This window comes from Pseudomyrmex gracilis, unplaced genomic scaffold, assembly GCF_002006095.1.
Source record: "Pseudomyrmex gracilis isolate BER0280 unplaced genomic scaffold, ASM200609v1 scaffold_101, whole genome shotgun sequence".
Classification (NCBI taxonomy): domain Eukaryota; kingdom Metazoa; phylum Arthropoda; class Insecta; order Hymenoptera; family Formicidae; genus Pseudomyrmex; species Pseudomyrmex gracilis.
In genome coordinates, this window is record NW_018020685.1 from 176,322 (window position 1) to 197,677 (window position 21,356).

At 42.5% G+C, this 21,356-nt stretch overlaps 2 protein-coding genes across 6 annotated transcripts in view; one reads left to right on the forward strand and one right to left on the reverse strand.

Moving 5' to 3' along the window:
• The window catches only part of LOC109855903 (nuclear hormone receptor E75-like), a 79,321-nt gene extending 66,158 nt beyond the window's left edge, over nt 1–13,163 (forward strand). For 4 of the 5 annotated variants that reach the window (XM_020430608.1, XM_020430605.1, XM_020430606.1 and 1 more), the window contains exons 3-5: nt 4,807–4,951; nt 8,068–8,309; nt 8,671–13,163. In XM_020430608.1, coding sequence (XP_020286197.1) covers nt 4,807–4,951; nt 8,068–8,309; nt 8,671–10,674 — 2,391 coding nt within the window. In that variant the 3' untranslated portion in view covers nt 10,675–13,163. Of the gene's footprint in view, nt 1–4,806; nt 4,952–7,130; nt 7,564–8,067; nt 8,310–8,670 lie in introns of those variants that run through there. The other variant, XM_020430607.1, reaches the window with a different exon arrangement.
• LOC109855905 (KH domain-containing protein akap-1) overlaps nt 1–21,356 on the reverse strand; it is a 156,290-nt gene that overhangs the window by 96,608 nt on the left and 38,326 nt on the right. The window lies entirely within an intron of this gene.

The window sequence follows — 21,356 nt, forward strand, 5'->3', positions numbered from 1 at the left end:
GCAAGTATTAATATCGCGAATGATAAAAATAGAAGATTACTTACGTAACATAAACAAAACAAATACGTTAATATTTAAACAAATATGTTTTTACTAAGTATTTTGTATAACTTATTTTTTTTTTATTGGTAATGTCATTTATATACGTATTTCTCAGTGATTATTTTAAAAGCAGAAAATATTGTTTATTGTAGAAATTATATGAAATTATATGAAATAATACAGTATTTTTGAATTACTTTTGATCAGGTAGAATTGAAATTTTTATTGCCGTTCGGGAATAAAATAGCACTTTATTATTTCTCTCGCGTTATTGTAACAGTCCACATAAATTGAACTTATTATTATTTAAATGTGAGTTATAAAAAGTGGTTGGTCAGTGCCGCATATATTTTTGTAATTTAAACGTTGACGTGTAAAAAATTAAAACTCGATGTTGTTGAATACACACAAATGACAATTTTTTCTCATGTTGTCATTGCAAAACAGTTTTTCATTAGAGAAGATTTCTTTGTGATACAAAATAGTAGTAAGTTTCGAAAGTTTCACAAATTAGAACTTATAATACTGAAATATTTTCATGCAGCCAACCTCTCTTCCTTCCCCGCCCGATATAATTAAGATATAAGAAATTAGTGTTTGCAAAAAAGATTTTCTTCGAAATGAGATTTCTCTTATTTAAAAGAGAAGAGAAATTCTCCTTTAAATTTCCGCGACGAAACAATCATTGGTGGAGGTGCACGTCGACGCTTTTTCCGGAGGGTTGAAATCAGGCGACCGGTGCATTAACCCTCCGGTCGTCGACCCTCCGAGCCAGTTACGTCACTCTCCCTCCCTCCCTCTTCTTCTCCTTCTCCTCCTCCTCCCTCATTCCGCTGCCCTTCCCGCACACCCCTTCCCATAGGGAAGTCTTCTCCCACTCTCTCCTCTTCTCTCGGGTAACCGTCATTTTTGACGTCGTAACGAGTCGCGATCTCATTTTCATTTGATTGCGCGAGTATTTCGGTGCTCGCTTGAGGTTACTGACCCCGGTACATCTACTTTAGAATCGGGTCAGCCGCTTATTATCGTGGTAGGTGTTCGCCCGACGTGGTATCTGTCCACCGAAGCGGGAGCTCTTCGAGATAACGCTTCCCCACTGAACAAAATCGGACCGCCACAATTTTTACACCCGATAAATTTGTCCCGCAAAACACGATATTATCAGCAAAAAAATCTAATAGTAGATTACTCCTACTGCACCAACGTTAAACGTCATCAACGTTTTTGTTCGTGTATAAAAAAAACCAATCTTTGAAGAGATTTTGAATTGACTAAAGTGCATCTCACTGCGATCTGACAACAATCTAGTAATGACAGAAAAATTTGAAAAAAAATTCACAGATAAAATTTGATACTTTTTTTGTATGTATGGAAATCGTTCATCTTTATGAAACATAGAAATTTGACTTATAGATGCAAAGTGCTTATTAGCGAGTTTACGAAACTAAAGTGTGTTGTAAAGCAGGTTTCAATACAATTTAGTAAACATTTCATATATGCAAAGTTGTTCTAAATCGAGATTTAATCTTTATGAGGATTATTGCTACTAATCGCTCGATAACAAGTAGCGGGAAAACTAAATACCGTGCGATATAAATTTGCACGGTACACATGAACACTCATCTCTGACCTCCGCGATCGAGTTTACCGATGCCGATGCCCGCAATGCCCGGGCAACAGAACAAAACGGCAAATTCTTGGGGTCGTAGGAGAGTGCTACAACGAGCAAGCGAACGAGCGAGCGGTTAATGCCCCCAAGCTGAGCGGAGAGTGTCGCGTCTGTACAACGCGCATGCGCTTGCGCGCGCATTACGTACGTCACCGTTACTCCGTTTCGCGGCCTCTTCTCTCCCTTCTTCGACTGCCTCCTACTTTTACTATAGCACCTCCCGCTCCCACTCTCTATGTGCCAGCAGAGATACGCTCACCTTCCCCTACCGTCCCTCGAAGTCAGATCACCATCACACCTCTCCACCCCTTCATCCGTTGCAGCAGTCGCGCGCGCTCCGGTCGTTGGCCTCGCGACCACATCGTGTGTATGTCCCACACTCTCCTTACCTATATATGTGCGCATATGCAAGCATGTATGTACGCGCAATACAATCCCGTACCTTCACGATCGACGTCTTTTCTCTGTTAGCTACTACTGTCACTGCACTTTCATGGAAAATAACAATGGAATCATCGATTGATCAATGACAGTCCTGCCAAATCACGATGATAAGTTCTCCTTCAATTGAAATCGAAAATTCACGGTGTCACTTTTTACTTACCGCGTATTATATTACACAGACATATACATGCACACTTTCTGTACACACACACATGGTATTTAAAAAATTAAAAAAAAAAATCATTTGCATAATTTTTTTCATCAAGCGTAAAATAATGTAGACAATAATTCCACTTGATACAAACCCGAGGAAATAAGTTTTCTCGTCGCGGAATCGAGAACGAAGAATAACACAGAACTTTCTCAACTTGGCGAAAGTTTCAGCGGATGCGAGCAAATAAAGTGCGAGTGCACAGTTTTGTTTGGTTCGTCTATCGGAACGGGTTCTTGGTGCTATTGTTGATTTTACATATAATTGTTGTGAAACTGTGAAGCCAAAGGCTTAAAAAAATTCAAATACTTGGAAACAAAGTTGATGTAGCGCAAAGATGTCAAATTGAATGAGATGTCTGTACAATATCGATGATAATTAGAGACATAATTCTCAATTCTCTGATTTGTCTCACAAATTTAAAACCAAGACGCGTGCGCAAAAGGAATAGTTGCAACTCGAGGTAGCGCGCGCGAAGGTGGTCGCCCTCTGACCTGTCACGGGCTATGCACGGTTCGAGAGATCGATGTACCGCATTTCCCCACACACCTCCTCCTTCACCCTTCGCTCGTCGGATTCGTGCCGACCGAGAGGTTCAACAGGGGTTGCTGGCCTCGTCCGGGCATCCATAACGGTAGCTCATGTGGTCCAATTCGTAATTTCAGTTTTTTCCAAAAAAAAAAAAGTAATTTTCACAAATCAAAAATTTTCCCAAACACATTATGTGACAATTTTACAATTTTCTGATTAAATGATGATAAATATAATCACAGATATTTTTTTTCTTACAAAAAAAGTTAGCAAAACAACAATAAGTGAAAACATGAACAACGTTTTCTTACATCTTAAAGGTAAATCTAACAATTATTTAAAATTATGATATTTTGTTTGTGGAAGTTTGACGCGCTATTTATTTGAAACAAAAATCCAGAAGCATTTAAAAAAGATCGAAAACGATTGTTCACTGACTCCACCGATTGGAATGATAGAAAGCAGCGGGGCTGAACATAGGCAATGTTGACAGTTCATTGACTTGCATTAAACGCTCGCGCCGATTGACAGCTCGGGCGCGGAGGTGCAACGGTACATCGTTCTCTCGACGGACTCTGCACGAAGTTGAGGTAGGCGAGGTCGCGCGTCTGACGTCACGGTGAAGTTACTCGGTGTCGAGCATCGCCAACTTTTCGTACGCGTACGTGCATACATGCACATTCGCGACCGTCGACACAACGACGACGCGACGACGATCACGGTAAAACACACAGAAGCTTCTCGAAGGGTCCCCCACGCATCGCGCGCGTTACGTAATCGCGTCTCGTGAGGTCGTTGACCGATACACGACAGGAAGTACCTTTCGCACTAACCTACCCCTTTCTCCGGTTTTGCTCATTCTCAGTTCTCACATACGTTCTCTTTGTTGATGTTTCTAATAACAACTAACAAGATAAAACAAAAAACAAAGTGTATAATTAAAAATAAAGAATATCTATATTCACGTGCTTATTTGCGATTGGATGAGTATTAGAGGGGTATCAGCGCGAGGGTAGGAACTAGGAGAGATGGAGGTAGGGCAGGTCGTTCGGAGAGGGTGGATTCTCCGGGCAGCAGGTGGGGAGAAGGGAGGGAAGAAACCCGTTAGTAGAGCGCTCGCAAGCCTCTATGGTAGCGCGCTCGCGGTAGATACGACGAGGACATCATCTAGGGTTTGCTCTAGCACGAGAAAGAGCGAGAGATTGGGAATGGAAGAAAGAGAAAGAGAGAGAGAGAGAGAGAGCGAGCGAGCGAGCGAGAGAGAGAACCTAAAGAGGGAGACGGCCGAAGAGCGGCAGTGCGCGCAAGGGGGACTCTCACTTTCACGCGGTGAACTGCGGGTGAACGTCCGGGAATTGGGTCACAGTGTTCCCCACCTCGCCGCGCCAGAGGCAATGTGCCGAGGCTCTATGTTCTCTGTACTAGAAAGAGCCAGTCCACAGCCAAGCTCCGATACAAACGGTTGCTTCTTTCTCCTCCGAAACGCGCGTAGTACTTGGTACACGCGCTCCTACGCGATTCGAGTACCTGAGACAAGACTCTACGTGAGCTTGTGAACCGCCGCGGGTTTACGTGAAAACAGTGACTGAAAACGCCGCCGACAGAAACGATCTTTCGTTATCTCTAGAAGAGGATATAATTCTCTTTTAGGTAGCGTCATCAATTTCGAATAAAAAAAACAGGATACGTACCGAGTGATAGCCAAATAATTGTTTTAACGGCGCGCATTTACGCGCCACAATTTGGTTTATTTAAATCGCCGTGCGATTCTTATCTCAAACGGAGTGGATTAATGGGGTGCTTGTGCGAATGTGACTTGGCCGCCCCGCGTTCGGGGACCGATTGCGCATCGGGGTCTTCGTCGGACAGCGACGGTCAGATTGACGAGGGTTTTGTTGGTGATTCGCAGGGCTTCTTTCGCCGGAGCATCCAGCAGAAGATTCAATACCGGCCGTGCACCAAGAATCAACAGTGCAGCATTCTCCGGATCAACAGGAATCGCTGTCAATACTGTCGTCTCAAAAAGTGCATTGCTGTCGGCATGAGTCGTGATGGTGAGTATTTTCAATATTTTATATACACGCATGAAGATAAATTTTTATTTTATCGTCCTTATCGCAATTGAGATCTGTAGCAATCAATTGTTATCACACAAGAAAAATTTTCATAATTTCCATGTTTAAAACTTACTCGCGAAAATCGCGCGATTCTCTGTTCCATTTATGTAATCGAAGAAATTGTAAAACGCAACGAAAAACACATTTCACTCTTAAAATAGCGTATAATTCTATAAATACATTTGTAAAATAATCAAACTGTTTTTTATCTAACTTGTCGTCTCTCACATACATCAATTTTGATAAAGCAACGTATCTTTGTTCTTTTTTTTGCCACGAAACATGCTTGTCCTAAAAAAAGTTTCTAAAAATTTAGTTTGTCGGGTCATTGACCGTTTGCGTAACGTCGTACTCCGCGACACAGTGAAGTGTTGCAACGGGCGAAAGTAGCCAGTTCGCCATTTGAGAAAGCAAACGGCGATTATCTTTCGATTGGAGCAATCAGATTTTGCTTTCTTTTCAAAGAATTAAATCCCGTCTCATTTTTCGTCTAGAAATTGTTAACGCAGTTACGTTTGATGCTTCACAGCATCCCTCGCCGCGGGATCATTGACCTAGGTCGTCGACACGTCGCGTGTACGCGCGCGCGCGCGAACGCCAGTGTATATATATAGCTCTTTGGACAAAATTAGAACGCGTTCTCCTTCAAATATAGATGAGAAATCACGATATTCATTACTTTTTGCAAATTTTAATTGCTTTATACATTTTTTTCAATACATTTTTTTCATAGTCGCAAGATCTTGTAATATTTCTTGTAGCCAAATATATAATTGCGAATTGATATATGATCAATGTGCGTGACACCAATATTATCTCTTCTTGAGAATTTAAAATGCGAAGAAATAGTTATGACTGATATCAAAACGTAATTCACGGGGTCAATAGACGGCCGTTGGCTCGTCTGGCGGACAACTTCGTGTTCGTAGAAAGAGTACCGCTACTCGCCGCTACGTCGTCCAGTGACCCTCCCACCTTCTTCCATCCTCCTTTTCAACATCGCGCTCCGCACTCCGTCGCTATCCTTCCTATTTCCCCACTCCAAGCAATCGTCATTGCTCGCTTTGGCTTCTTCGGTCACGGAACGCGCCGTGTCCCCACTAAACTCCACGACGGCGATGGCGCGCCGTCGCGTGGCGCTACTCTCCATGCGGAGACCTCGCGAACTTTGCTTCATAACTGCGTTCCCCTTCCTTCGAACACGTTCTTCTCCTCCACGTATTGCTCCCCACCTTTTACCTTATCGTGGATCCACCTGGACGGTAAGCGCATGCTCCCGTCACACACCGCCGTCTGACTAAAGCCGTACGTGACTAACTGGTCACAGCGCTTCGCACTTTGCCGCAGAAAACACGTCATGATGACCCGGTGCGTTTTCTCCACTTTCGCGTCGTGTTTCTACTATGAAAAAAGCATCCCCTTGCGATGTTTGCATCTATTGAAAATGAATTTGACTAACTAGATCGCGTCGAAGAGCAAGCATTTGCTGTGAAATTGACCAGCTTCGGAATTAGGCCGGTCAAAAAGTTAAAATTGTGTTGTCCGATGAATAATTCAATCTTTTGTGTGTGAAAAACTTTGTAACTTCTTTACGCGTTGTCTAATAATTTATTTTTATTTTATAATCACTCGCGTGATATAGTTTCACACACTTTGTTAATTATAATTAGATTAATAATAAATACGTCTCAATAATTGAGAAGATTTTAAGATAATAATACCTAAAAAAAAAACGATAGTTCTTTAGTTTATAGAGTTGGCACAATTTTAACATAAAAGATCGATAGTCCGCAAATAGATAGTTAGCTATCGACAGCTGGTGACAGAGCAGGTAGCCAACGAGGGGTTGCCCAAGGTCGTCGAGGGTAAGCTACCCCCAACAAAGGAAGTTCGCATCTGCGCATAGAAGAGAAATCAGACTGTCTTTGTCGCTCCTCACGCTAGGCGCTATATACTCGTCGTATATTTGCTTGCCATATAGTGTATATAGGTCGGCGGTACGCCTCGTGCGGCTGTCGCTGAAACCAAGTTCAAGGCCAAAGGCTCAGCAAAGGCCACAATCGCGCACGATGGAGGGGATCGTTGATGGCTGAATAAGTGGAGGGGCTGTTGAACGCAATCCGCGGGACATCACTCAGTCGGCGGTGATGCTGTCTCGTGTCTGCACGCGTACTACGGTCGCGCTCGTTCCTCAAAGTCAAAGCGACCCCTCATTCGCAGCACGCGCTATTCTGCCGTGCGATCGCTTGGAGTGACTCGCTACTTGTGAGTCAGCCAGGAAGATCAAGTTAATTAATTATTGTTCGAGAGAACGCGTACGTCAAAAGAGAGCTTTCGAGTGCCGGTAGTAATCACGGCAGGTGGTAATAGGACGGGGTAGTGTGATTACTTGTAGTGCAGATAGAAAAGTCACGTGCGTGAAAGTGCAATCGAATAAAAAATTGGATTGGAACAACAAAATCGTGGTGCGTTTCCCTGTACCGTCATGGGAGACGAATTGCCGATTCTCAAGGGAATCCTCAACGGAGTAGTCAATTATCACAATGCACGTAGGTGTCTCCTTCGGGCAACGATACCGATTCCTCTAATGTTTACGCTCCGCGATAGCGATCGAAACGCTTAACACATTCGTACTTTCTAACCGAAGATTCATAGCGTACGGAGAGTAGCAATGTTCGCGCGCGAGCGTGCACACGGCAGCACTTTCATCTCTTTCGTGCGAGAAAGTCGTGCGCGCTTTCCCCGCTGACTTTTTTCCACCTTTGATGCGAAACTATATCTGATGTGATAGTATACTCGAGCTTTCAATAATCGTCGGTTTTTGCCGCGATTGAGACATGTGTTTTCTTCGAAAATTGTTTGCTCTCCGAGCGCGAGAATCACGCGAGTTCCGACATTCGTTCGCGCGAAGGTCATCTCTTGTGATAGCGATTGAATCTGTTGCATGATTCACTCATTGATTGCATTAACTATTTATTGTCGTCCTTCCTTTTGCGCGTGACATACGAGCTTTGCGGCACGTCTAACCCTTGATCACCCGTTTCTGGTTACAGCGGTGCGATTCGGCCGCGTGCCCAAACGTGAGAAGGCCAGGATTCTGGCTGCCATGCAGCAAAGTTCCCACAGCCGTTCTCAAGAGAAGGCGGTAGCGGCCGAACTGGAGGATGAACAACGTCTACTGACGACCGTGGTGAAAGCCCATCTCGACACGTGCGACTTCACCAGGGAAAAAGTGGGCCCGATTCTCACGAGAGCCCGCGATTCTCCCAACTACACCGCATGTCCACCGACCTTGGTAAATAAGCTTCGACCTTTTCTCTTGACATTGGTGTTATTACGCAAGCCGTCCGCGTCGCATTAAGATTTGTACAGTCGACATCTACGCTGACGTCAATAGCTTCGCGGGCCTTGGGCCGTCTTAATCTTTCGAGCATTCTACGCGGAAATCACGCGAGAACCAGGCGACCTCGGCCGTCGCGAAAGAGGAAGCGAGATCTGACGAGAGCGCGTAAACGCCTCGCCTCGTTTCATCTTGCTTTGCGTCGCGAGGACGCCTGGTGTGTTCTTCCGAGTAACAACGGCGACGTGGGCGACCTTCGGCAAAGTTTAGCGATTCGTCGCGTCTTGACCTCGAATCTTCGTTCCTTCTGTTACAGACATGCCCTTTGAATCCTAATCCTGAACCGTTGAACGGGCAGCAAGAGCTGCTGCAAGATTTTTCCAAGAGATTTTCGCCGGCCATACGCGGTGTCGTGGAATTTGCAAAACGCATACCTGGATTTAGCCTGCTGGCTCAGGACGATCAGGTCACCCTGTTAAAAGCTGGCGTTTTCGAGGTGTTGCTCGTGCGACTAGCTTGCATGTTCGATGCTCAAACGAACAGCATGATCTGCTTAAACGGCCAGGTGCTCAAGCGGGAGTCCATCCACAATAGTAGTAATGCGCGATTCCTAATGGACTCGATGTTCGATTTCGCCGAACGAGTTAACTCCTTGCGATTATCCGACGCTGCGTTGGCATTGTTCTGCTCGGTAGTGGTGATCGCTGCCGACAGACCCGGGCTTCGCAATATCGAATTGGTCGAACGTATGCACAATAAACTCCGAAACGCTCTGCAAACAGTACTCGCGCAGAACCATCCTCAACATCCAGATATTCTTCGCGAATTGTTAAAGAAGATACCCGACCTAAGAACTCTGAATACTCTCCACTCAGAAAAACTTTTGGCGTACAAAATGACCGAGCAGCAACAACAGCTGCAAGCCCAACAGCAACATCAGCAACAGCAAACGCAACACGTTATCACCGTTCAACATCAGTCCCATTGGCCAATGGAAGAAGAACCTCCGGCTTCCTGGGGTTCCGCTTCGGATGTAACGTTAGACGAGGCGGTGAAAAGTCCACTTGGCAGCGTGTCGAGCACCGAGAGCACCTGTAGCGGCGAAGTTGCCTCCTTGACGGAATATCATCATGTGGCACCATCAAGTGGTCATCACGCGTCGAGCGCACCTCTCTTAGCCGCTACCTTAGCTGGTGGTTTGTGCCCGCACAGACGGCGAGCAAATTCTGGCAGTACTAGTTCCGGCGACGATGAGCTTCATCGGTCTACCATGTCGAAGACTCCTCAACCACCGCAATGTCCGCGATTCCGCAAATTAGACTCGCCGAGTGACAGTGGAATTGAGTCCGGCACTGAAAAGCCCGACAAACCGGCCAGTAGCAGCGCTAGCAGCGCGCCTACTTCCGTGTGTTCGAGTCCACGTTCAGAAGACAAGGAGGTTGAGGACATGCCGGTATTGAAGCGAGTACTTCAGGCGCCACCCTTGTACGACACTAACTCACTGATGGACGAGGCTTACAAACCTCACAAGAAATTCCGCGCTCTGCGGCAGAAAGATAGCGCTGAGGCTGAACCGGCTGTGGTGGTACAGCATACACAATCTCAGCTCCATCTGCATCTAACATCGCCACCGGCACGAAGTCCGCCCACTCAAACAGCACAATCCCAATGTCCGCAGACCGCAAGTTTGCTGAGCAGCACGCATTCCACCCTCGCGAGGAGTTTGATGGAGGGTCCGCGAATGACAGCAGAACAGTTAAAACGCACGGACATCATACACAACTACATAATGCGCGGTGAAGCTAGTCCCAGATCACCGACGGCGTCGCCGTCACCCGCAGAACAATGTGCATCTACTACTACAATGACAGCGCGCTCAACGCAAGGATCTCAAGGTCTCCTGCAGTGCGCGACCACAAGCTATTCAAACAGGTGGCCGGCCACCTCGGTGATTACAACGACAACGGGTGCGCGACAACAGCAGCAGCAGCAGCAGCAGCAGCAACAACAGCAACAACAACAACAACAACAGCAACAACAACAGTCTTCCTCGGACTATCTCACTGTTGGCAACTCTCCGGCTTCGTCGCCGAGATACCTCTCCGTGGCGGCGACCAGCAGTACAAGCACGAGTCCGAGACCGACTTCCAATACGGCGGCAACGCTCGTGTTATCCGGCTGTCCAAGCAATATGATGGAATTACAAGTCGACATAGCGGACAGTCAGCAGCCATTAAATCTCTCGAAAAAATCACCATCTCCGTCACCATCGCCCAGGCCGCTCGTAGGACCCTGCAAGGCTCTATCCCTCGAGGCGTAGTGTTCTGATGAGCTCGGGTGATCTGTCGTGACATGCGTTAGCGTGTGCGCATGCGCGCGCGCGCAAACTCGGTATGTTTGAACCACCTATCACCTACATAGACGAGCGCTCGTCGTCGCGGTACAATCCTCTCCGATTTTTAACTAGAAATGAAAGTGCCAGGACGCTTCGAGCGCGTGCAAAACCAAATAATTTATTAATTTAATCTACTTATTGATAAAATCTCGCGCGAGAAAAGAGGTGGAGTTTACGAGAACAGAACCGGCTAAATCTCCGCGAATATTTATAAGGAAAGACAGACGTTCAGTGGCGAGTTACTTTTTTTTTCTCTCGAATGTGCGAGAAACGACGATGAATGTACATCGAGGATGGACGCTTTTATTCACGATAGAGTGCCGATCCGCGATGGCAATAGTGCCGTGTAGGGGAGCCACCTATCCACCTAAAACTATCTACCTGTCTACCTACCTAAAGCTTATCTGCTCTAGGTGTACATCTAGAAGAGATAGATGCATCCACGACGGAAAAAAAAAGAAAGGTTGAGTGTTACAAAAAAGTTAATAATCTATCTACATGTGATAATCATGGAAATCGTGCATCCTGTACAGTCTCCACCTCATTCATCGATCATCTACTCTTACTATATAAATATATATATATATACATATATATATATATATAATTATTGAATATATTATAAAAGTAATTAATATTATTGTAATATGTGTAAGGTATCATAACCGTAAAAAATTATCATTTCGTGTATGTGTGTAGAAGACGCGTATGTTATTTCTTGTGTGTGAGCGATATTAAAGAACGAAAGTGAGAAAGAGAGCGCGAGCGAGTGACGAGTGAGCGTGCGCTTGTGCAAATGAGTCGGGGCAAATCGAAAAGCTTCTTGATCGCGGTGGCAATCGAGAACAATGAATAAAATTACGAGAAATAAAGTCGCGAAATGCGATTCTCAAGAATTTTAAGCGTTTTGTTATGAGACTGATCGGCCCGCCGCGGCCAGCAGTTTGCAATTACTGTACCTTTGTACTACGTATCGTGGGAGTCTCTTCGCTGAGGAGACAACTCAAGAAGTAATTATATCCTCTAATCGCGCCGTATAGCGAAATAGGTATCGTAGACCCGCTTAAACGCGTTATACAATATTATGTGTCGTGTGTGCATGCATGAAAGTTAGGCAGATAGATCGAGACGGGATTGCGTAAAAGAGAGCAAAAAAAAAAAAAAAGAAAAAAAAAAGGAAAATGAGTGAGGAAAGATACGACGAAGACAGAAAAAAAAAGTAAAAACGGTGTGAAGAACCGCGAAGTTTTCGAACGAAACGGAACTCCGACAGTATGGCAAAGCGCAGTGTAAATAGTAGATTCGTAAGGCTATGTCCTGATAGGCGCGAGTGAGAGTCTCTTCTGCTTCAGAATAAAAAAACAAAAAAAAAAAAAGAAAATTACGAGGAAAAAGTTAGTAGAAGATACGCGGCGGGCCACCGCCGACGTGTTGTTGAGACGCCCGCCCCGCCTCCCTAATACCATCGCATATCCCAATCTCTCTCAGCATGAATATCGCATTAAACACGCATTACACCCGTAACATGCAGAAAACTATGGAGCAAGTATATTGCGCGATCTTGAAAACAGTTGTAGAAATACTTACTCGCCTCCTTTTGAGACGAACTAGAGATTCTTTTACCTCTCGAACAAACGAAAATAAAAAATAAAATTTACTTTTTGCCAAGTCTAATTCGAGACTGGTATTTATTACTTGAGAATCTTATTACTGATGAAAACCGAATTGTGTGGATCGAGCTCGGTGTGTTGAGTAAAAGAAAAACTAGTTCTCATCGGAAACGGGGCATTAAAAGCACATTCAGTCTAACAGGCTAAAATATAGTTTAGCCAGAATATTCCTAAACACCCAGCTTAGAAGGCCTCTGTATTTATTGTACACAAAATGCATTTTCTCCGCCGTGTCGCGTGTATCACATCTACTCGTTTGTCCAAGCAAATCCTCGTAGAATCCTGGCTGTCCTTGTACGAAACACACGCATATACACACACACACACACATATATATATATATATACACACACACAAAGACAGATACATTTACACGATAATGTACATGCACACTGACGAAACATTTTGTCTTGTCTCCCTTTTCCCCACTCCTTCCCCTCTCCAGCAGACAACCTAGCATTGATATTCGTATAATACTTGTTATGCATAAACTACACATAATTATTATAGTAAACGATACATAAAGTATGATATATTTCCCTATCCATTAAGGAAAATACAAAAAAACAACTGTTGTTTCTGATGGAAGAAAAAAAACAAAACCTATGGATAAAATGTACTCTACTACATGCAAGACTACAAATGCAGCCCCGCATATTGCCCAGTGAGCACGTCATTTTGTACGCTTGGGAGTTGTGAGGTCGTCTGAATAAACATTGTCTGGTGAATTATACATAAAAAAAACCGTTTCGTCTTCTTATTTATTTCGCGAATCCACCTTTTCTTATCCTTTTAGTGACTGATCGACGATTTCCTTCTCACAATCTTTTATAAAGACGGTACGTATTTCTCGAAGAGGTAAGTATGTTTCTTTCGGCTTACAGATTGAAATAAAAAGTCTACAAGAGTGTCTCTAATTATTTGCTTTTATGTAATAACATACGATTGGAAGAAAAAGAAAACCAGTTTTCACAAGAGCATAATTACTACTTTAAAGATTAATTGTACAATGCGAATGCAGCTACGTAATCAGTTTCTTAATTATGTAATAGCTTTTCCAAGCTTTCCTGATCCTTTTCATTGATCCGCCAAATCCTACGACGGTGTAACGTAACAGGAACCGTAAACACCTACGAAGGCGCGTGGCACACCGTGGGCGTCGTTGCCACGCAACCTCGCTTACCGCTCTAACGTGAACTGTCCTATCGTGAACTCTGCACTTCGCCTCGACCTCAACGACGTCGAGTCGTAGCAACGCATTTCATCACTGCGCCACGCGAAGGCGTATTTTTACCAAAAAAACAAGACTATTATCCAATCTAAAAATACTGGATTGAGGAAAAGAAGAGATTAAAGTCATTCTACTCTCACTTTGATCGCAATAAGTACATGTAAATGTTAAAAGTATTCCAGTAAGGTTTACCTTCTTTAACTGTGTATGTGTGTGTGTGTATAAATAATATAAATTTTTACATATAAATATATAAATAGTAAATAGCAAATCAATTTTTATCTTATACTTTTTTCTGTATTTTTTTAAATACTTTAAAACAAATATTTATCTATCAGATACCATTTGTTTTTTTAAGATGAATTGTTGACACGTATTTTCTCGTGTATTACAAACAATACGCATTATACAACTAAAACGCATTATACTAAAACGTCATATAAATCTTCATTAATTCTCGGACGATGAGTCTTGAGCTATATTTCCACCCCCACAATTCCAGTCATCCAATATATCTTCGAGCTATAGATTCAAGGAAGAAATAAAAAAGTAAAAGCGAAGCGGAGATGAACAAAGAATGTTTACGAACAATAAACAGAACTTTTGCTGTCGAGCGCAAATACTCGTGTGTGAGCGCCATGTGTGTGAATTTATTATACATCCAATTAAACAAAATATTATACCTCACACACGCACACACACGTACAAGAGTATATATCTTCCTGTATTTTTCTTTTTTTTTTTTTTGCTTATGTAAAAAGTCTTAGGTTCCACCGCATCGTTTTTTGTTTCTGTTATGTTTCGCAATTAGTTTCGCGTTAAACAATCGATAAAAAAATAATATGTACTAGTAGAATATAACTCATTGCTCTACAAGCTGTGATATAAAGAGAGGGTACTATCACAAAGAAGAGGATGCTGATCTCGTCGGATGTGTCTGCGACCTCGGATGGACCTTGAACGCACTTCTTAGCCAAGACAGCGGACAAGGGCTTTTATGCGTGGAAGAGGGGGCGGAAGTGCGGAGGATGGATACGCGAATCGAAACGTGAGGGCGTCTTGGAGGTTAAAATCCAGTTTGAGAGTGTATTGCCGCTTGCTCAGGGACAGCGCGCGCATTCTCGAACACACCACCAAAGCCTCTCTTTCTTGAGATACGCGCCATATTGTTGAAAGAATTCCTTTGTGAATACAATGTTTGCCATCTGACTTTCCGATAATTGGAATTTTGATTTGTAAGTATATAAACCTGGTCCATCCAAGTCGCGAGCAATAACTCCCCGAAATATTTGTTCTATTACAATTGTCACATTTTTTTTTTTTATAATTCTTCAAGAAATTTCCCCGAATCATAATATGATAAAATTGATTAGTTTTTCTCTCGAAGTCGAATTTTCCGCAAAACAATGTAATTTCACTCGAAACGACTGAAGCGTACACATGCACATTACACGTTACTGTTGATCGTGACACAATTCTTTCATATAGCAGTGCTCCATTATAGTCTCTAATCGTTCTTCCGGGTTGATGAACTTTCGTCCTTCGACGACCTACTACTTTATCGACCTCCGCCTTTCGACAACCCTCACCCGCTCCTTTCTACGCGCTTGAGCTTTCCACGTGGCACAATCGTGAAAAAACCTTAACTTTACCCTCATTCGACGGGGGTTTTTTTTATCCCTCGCCGACTCGAAATTTACGAGCGATACGGCCTTCGACGATCTTTAAGCAGCACATGCGTAGCTACGTAGAACCCTCTTCGCAGATTATTCCACTGATTCTCCCACATATCTCAGTAAACTTCTCTAAGATGAAATTTAGTGGTAACTTTAGTGGCTATAAATTTCAGAACAAATATATTGCTTTCTCACAAATATAAGTCATCGGGAAGTATTCATTAAAAAATATTTGTTAATTACAAACATTTATTAATTAGGTACTATTTTTAAATAAAACACAGTGAAAAAATATTTCGCGATACATGTGTGGGTGTGTGCACATGTATCGCGTGCGAATCTCGGTTATATACTTTCGAACTCTTAGAACGACAATATGCCGAATTAATTGCAATATGCTGTATAAGCGCGCGCGTATTTAATGAATGCAGCGAATATGTTTTCACTTTTCCAGTGCTTTCACTCTCGCGAGTGAGCCACTTTTTCCGATATCGAATACGCGTTATCCCAACGTGGAACTCTTTGTTTTTGTATAAATCTACTAAAACAATGCAATTAGATCATGAGTACGATAACGAGATGCGAGTTGACAATATTCTCGAAGCACGCACAACAGTTTTTTCAATTATTTGTTTTTTCAAAATTATTATTACGCCAATTGTGACACATTGATAAGAGTTGGCGAAGTAGTAGATTTTATCAATTGTGTTTCTCCTCTTAACCCCCCCTCTTACGGTACTTAATCCCCGTTCCTCATCCGTTTCAAAACTCATCTCGATATTGTAGCTCTACGCGGTACGAGACGATTACTCACAGTCCCGTTAAAACCCGTTGATATCGTCTTTTGACCGACCCTGACTAGTCTGATTCGGAACGGCCCACTTACCTAGAACCATGTGTCTTTTTTTAATACGTCTTATGTTACATAGACAGCCACCCAATAGAATGTTGCGTTATATTAAAATGTCTCATAGATCTTCGAGGTTCGATGGCCTCTTCCAAGTCCCCTTGTGTTATTTCAAGCTCTATTTTTGTTCATTCAAATGATCAAACGCTAGAGAGAAGAATTATTATATCTTTTCTTTTGCGCGCAGTAAAACAAGATAAAGAGAGAATCGTTACAAATAACGCGATCAAAACAAAAATTTAATTTGTAATAAAATTGTTAATAATATCCAATGTTGTGAAAACTATAAATGACGACTCAAGTGTAAACCGAGGAAGAATCGTCGTTGTTACTGTTAGCTGCGGCTATCTTTTCGATTCGAGTCATATCTCACTTCAGGGTCGACGAACGCCGCGGGATTTCCTCTTCTCTTCTCCGCGGTGACGAGGCCGAGGTGACCATACGGTATTTCCTTTCGGTCGAACAAGAGCGCGGGAGTGAACGCGAGCGTGCGTTTATTGTTAGAGAGGAAGAAGTAGTTGTATGGTAAAAGAGGAAGAAGGAGGCACAGAGGAGGAGGAAAGAGTAGATGGAGGAGGAGGGTATAACTGTACCATCTTTCTCGGAGCCTGCCAACTCTTTTCAGAGTTCACGAACCTTGTCGACCGGACCGAATTCGAAGGTCATTGCTCCAATTCCGGATTCTCTATAGAGAATTTCCGCATCATCCTCTGCGAAATCCAAAAAAAAAAAAAAAAAAAAGCTGACTCCTCAATCGTTGTTAAGAAGTTCGCTGTCGATTCAGAGAGCGTACTTTGTACTCTTACTTCTTAATAACGAACTGTGCGCTGCGCAAAAATACATATGTAGACCTTTCATTTGATTTACACGGGTATTTTAGGTTTTATTTTTAATTGTATCAAATTACAATACAAACAATGAATATTAGAATTATTTTAAATTGATTTTAGACAAGAGATCAAAAAAATTACTTTTGTTTCGAGAGACCAAATGTCAATTAAGTCGACAACCTCTGTTAAATCTACTTAATGAAGAAAACTATTTTTGTACTTTTTTTTTGAAGTTTAGATTAACTCTGTGATCATTGTGTGTTAATGCGCGTGAAGAAAAAATTTAATTAATTGCAATAGCCATTAATTAACGCGGCCCTAAAAATCTTGTTTACTTAGCTCGCTCGAGTCAAGTATCGCAGTGTCGGCCAATATTCGACGTAAGCACAGTCCTTGATAGAAATAGTCATGATACGATAAAGAGAGCTAGCTGTAATTTGATCCAACGTTTTGTTGAAACGATAAGCCTCGTGTCGAGCGCTTCACGTTAAGCGACCCTGAAAGTTCAAGAACGTCAGGGTGAACGGCCGCTCTTTTAAGTGATTTCACCATTCTCGCTACGCCGTTGATCCCTTCGAGGTCAATCATTTGCGAAAAAAATCGAGAAGAAGATATGAACTATGAGCGCGAGAGGCAGAGGCCTATGCGGAGATAAGCTAGAATCGAGCGGATTGCATAAAACGAGAGTTGCGCGGTAAAGAGACTTATGTATATTTCACGCAAGATCTTCATTGAAAAGTAATTTTAGAAATAATTTGTTAAAATTATTTTCTATAAATATATATATATATTGTATAAATCTATAAATACATATATATCTTTATACAAGATATAAATGTCTTCAAGTATCTCTTCCGCGATATCTTGTTTCGATACATTAATGGAACGTAACAACATGTATCAATGGGGAAAAAGGCGACTTCGTTAGTATTAATGTTTAATCGATAGCTTTCGGAAACACGTCATCGGATTACGTCGTGCTTACGACGCGGAGGGAAGAACCAGCCCCGGTCGTTGACCGTGCTCCTTAACTGGTATATTTTCGTCATCTTCCCGAAACGCTCGCCAGTTTCGGGATCTTTCTTTACGTTTCGTCGGTCGAGTAAAGCTACGTACACACACACACATACATACGTACATACGTACGTACGTGGGTACGGCGCGCGAACGCGAGCGAAACCGTGTCGGTCATTGAACCGACGCACGACGGACTGCTGCATGTTGCCATGTAAAACCACGCTTCATTCTCGGAAAACATTGCACGAAGAGAGAGTTCATCTCTCTCTTTCTCTGGTGGGAGGTGATCGTCGGTTTCGTTACGCGATATCGATCTCGAGACGTACTACTCGCGTGCGTCCATAACGCAATCAGAGATTGAACAATATCTCTCTTCCCTAAACAATGATCTCGTAATCCTTAGTTAAACTATGTATCACGAGCTCGAAGCGACATTTACATGCGATGAAATTCAAAATTTACCAAAATTATGTAACTCTTCGAGTGCGAATATTCATAATATCGATTTCGTTTGCAAAAGGAATCGTATCGTTGTTATGCTAATCACACTGTGACCTAACACACCTTATCACGTTGTACTCTCTGAAGAACTTTCTTCTTTTTTTTATTTTTTTTTTTTTTCAATATCAGAATTTACAAGTAAAACCTTCCGTTTATTTACTTCTATCTTTTATCAACCTCGAGTAGAGAGCTTGAGAAACGCGAGAGAACTTAACAGACCGTTAAATAAAAGCGAAATATCTTTGTTACTTTCCGTTCTATGCTACATCATTACGGGTTCGCTCTTGTTTTACATTTGCATCGGCTGAAATATCTCATCGCGTCTGTCCTTTGTTTCGCTCCAAGGAGCGATTATTAGGACGACTTCGGACTGCTGCCATCGGAACGAACCGCGCTCGGAAGTAACGAGATACAAATAGAACCCCTCGAGATTGCAGCGGTATATATGCGATGGGTAGAGAGGTGACTGCCCTCGCGCGTATTAGGTCACGTTTGCGTCCGCTTCACATTGGCGCTAGCTGCTCGACGATTACACCTACCTTCGTAAGACCTATTTGTTTTTTGAAACCCATATGTCGATTGAACCGCGACGAGAACGCGCACAATTGTATTGTCTGCCATTCGAAAAACGAGCTAAATACCTAGTTCGTTCAACACATCGTGTCATTGTACATTCTGATATAAATGCCGATATATATATACGTATTCCTTTGTTACGTTCTTTACACGTATTGTGTAAAAGCACGTGCATTTGCATTTAGAACGCGCTTCAGAAAGATAACCAAAGCAAACATTGTTTTTTTTTCTTTTTTTTAAGAAATCACTAAATTAAACTGGTGTTTATTGCTTCCTTTTTTTTTCGCGTTCTCATTTTATACGTTTGCGCTGTCGCGACTACGTACGTGAATAAGAAGGAAATTAGATATCACACGGTATCGGAACTCTGGCACTTTCGTCTCGACTCGACGCCCGCGCCAATGCCTGACCAGCGAAGCGCACTTGCGCTGAATAGTGACGAGGCCGTTGACACTTGCCTACGTACGTACATACACGCGAGTGCAGAAATAGCGTCTCAATGCTGTTACGCTCACCCGTTTCCACCACTGTTTCTGACTAATCCTCACCTAAAGGTAGTTCCGATAATTGCGTTCGCTTTATTGAAAGTAAGTTTTTTGAGAAAAGACCCCGTTTTACTTTGATCAATGATATCTACGACGCGGATAAAAAAAAACTTGTTAAATGATATCTATAATTAAAAATCTAATAAGCTTCGCAAACAAGTAGTTCCGGAAAGAAAAATTCGCATTACAAGATCTCTCGATAAACCACTTGAAAAATACGGTGTCGTAGTTGCGTAAGGTCTGTTGTTTTCACTTTACAACAACGCGTTGGCGCTGAATAAATGTGTGCGAGTGATTAATACGATCGATATAGAAGTGTACACGTTACACAAAAAATGACTTCGATCGAAGTGAATAAACGCGATCACGTATCGAAAGCCGAACACAATAATCGTCGCGATTATTAATCGCATATAACTACGCGTGATTTTAATCATTAGCGAGTTACGAGCCGGCCGCTGATTAAAGTGTTGAACCGTTTCTCTTCCTCTCAAGGACTCTGTATCGCGAATCGATATCAACCGTTGCATGTTTATCGCGAATGCTTCGAGCTACCCGTGTGCCTTATCGCAAATAGAAGTGTAGGGAGGAGTGTGTTATGCCGCGAATAACGGATGTATAAAGACACACGATATGCGCGATCACCTGTCGTCGACGTTTATATCCCGGCGAGGGTGTCACAATTACCAAACTAAAGCTCCTAACTGCGACGATATCGCCGCTCTTTCTTTCTCTCTCTCTCTCTGAGCCGCCCGATATCCGATTTCCTGTTATCCCATGACGGAGGTGTCCTCGTGACACCGCGTGACACTGACGATCCCGATACCGTCCAATTGTGTGCGCGCATGTTTTTATCGTTCGATATTTTTAACCTCTCCTATCGATCGAAAACTCACGTTGAAAGTTTATGAAGTCTTCCCGACCGATCGATCGGAACTGAAATCTGTTCGAAGCAGATCTATTTGAAGAAACACAGCCTAAACTATCGCATACTTTAGAGATATAATCTGTTACGTAAAAGTTGTGAAAACAGAGTTTAAAAAAGAAATATAAAAACTACTTTGCATAATCAAGGTGCATGTATTCTTGCGTCCTTGGTAACTGCTGCAACAGGTTAGCTCGAGTCCTTTACAGTTATACGTCGAGGCTACAGTTCGTTGCATCGTAACGGAACTCCAGTTCTTCCGCAAAAGATCAATATCCGATCGCAGTAATTGTAAAAAAAATTATAAGGAAGTATCGTATTGCAAAACAGACAACTGGAAACCTTTATGCATTGTATATATTTATTACATTTAGATATTTTATATATATATATATATGTTACCCATGAAGTTAATATGGATTTTAAGTTGCAGAAAAATATGATAAAGAAGGGTCCGTAAATTTGTTCTCCTTAAAAAGTATTAAAGTACGTCTACTGTATTTATTATTGATAACCAGGCTCATAATATATTAAATATATTAAAAACAGCGACTAGAAAAATCATCGGAATTGGCCTATTTTATGTTTCGAGAAGATCGAAATTAACACGTTTACTTTAGAAGCGATATTAAAACAGACTTTTGTGATAAAATCCATGCGCGAATACACAAATAAACTCGCGAGGCACAAGTGGGTCATCATGTCGAACACGCTTGGGAAGCGAGCTGC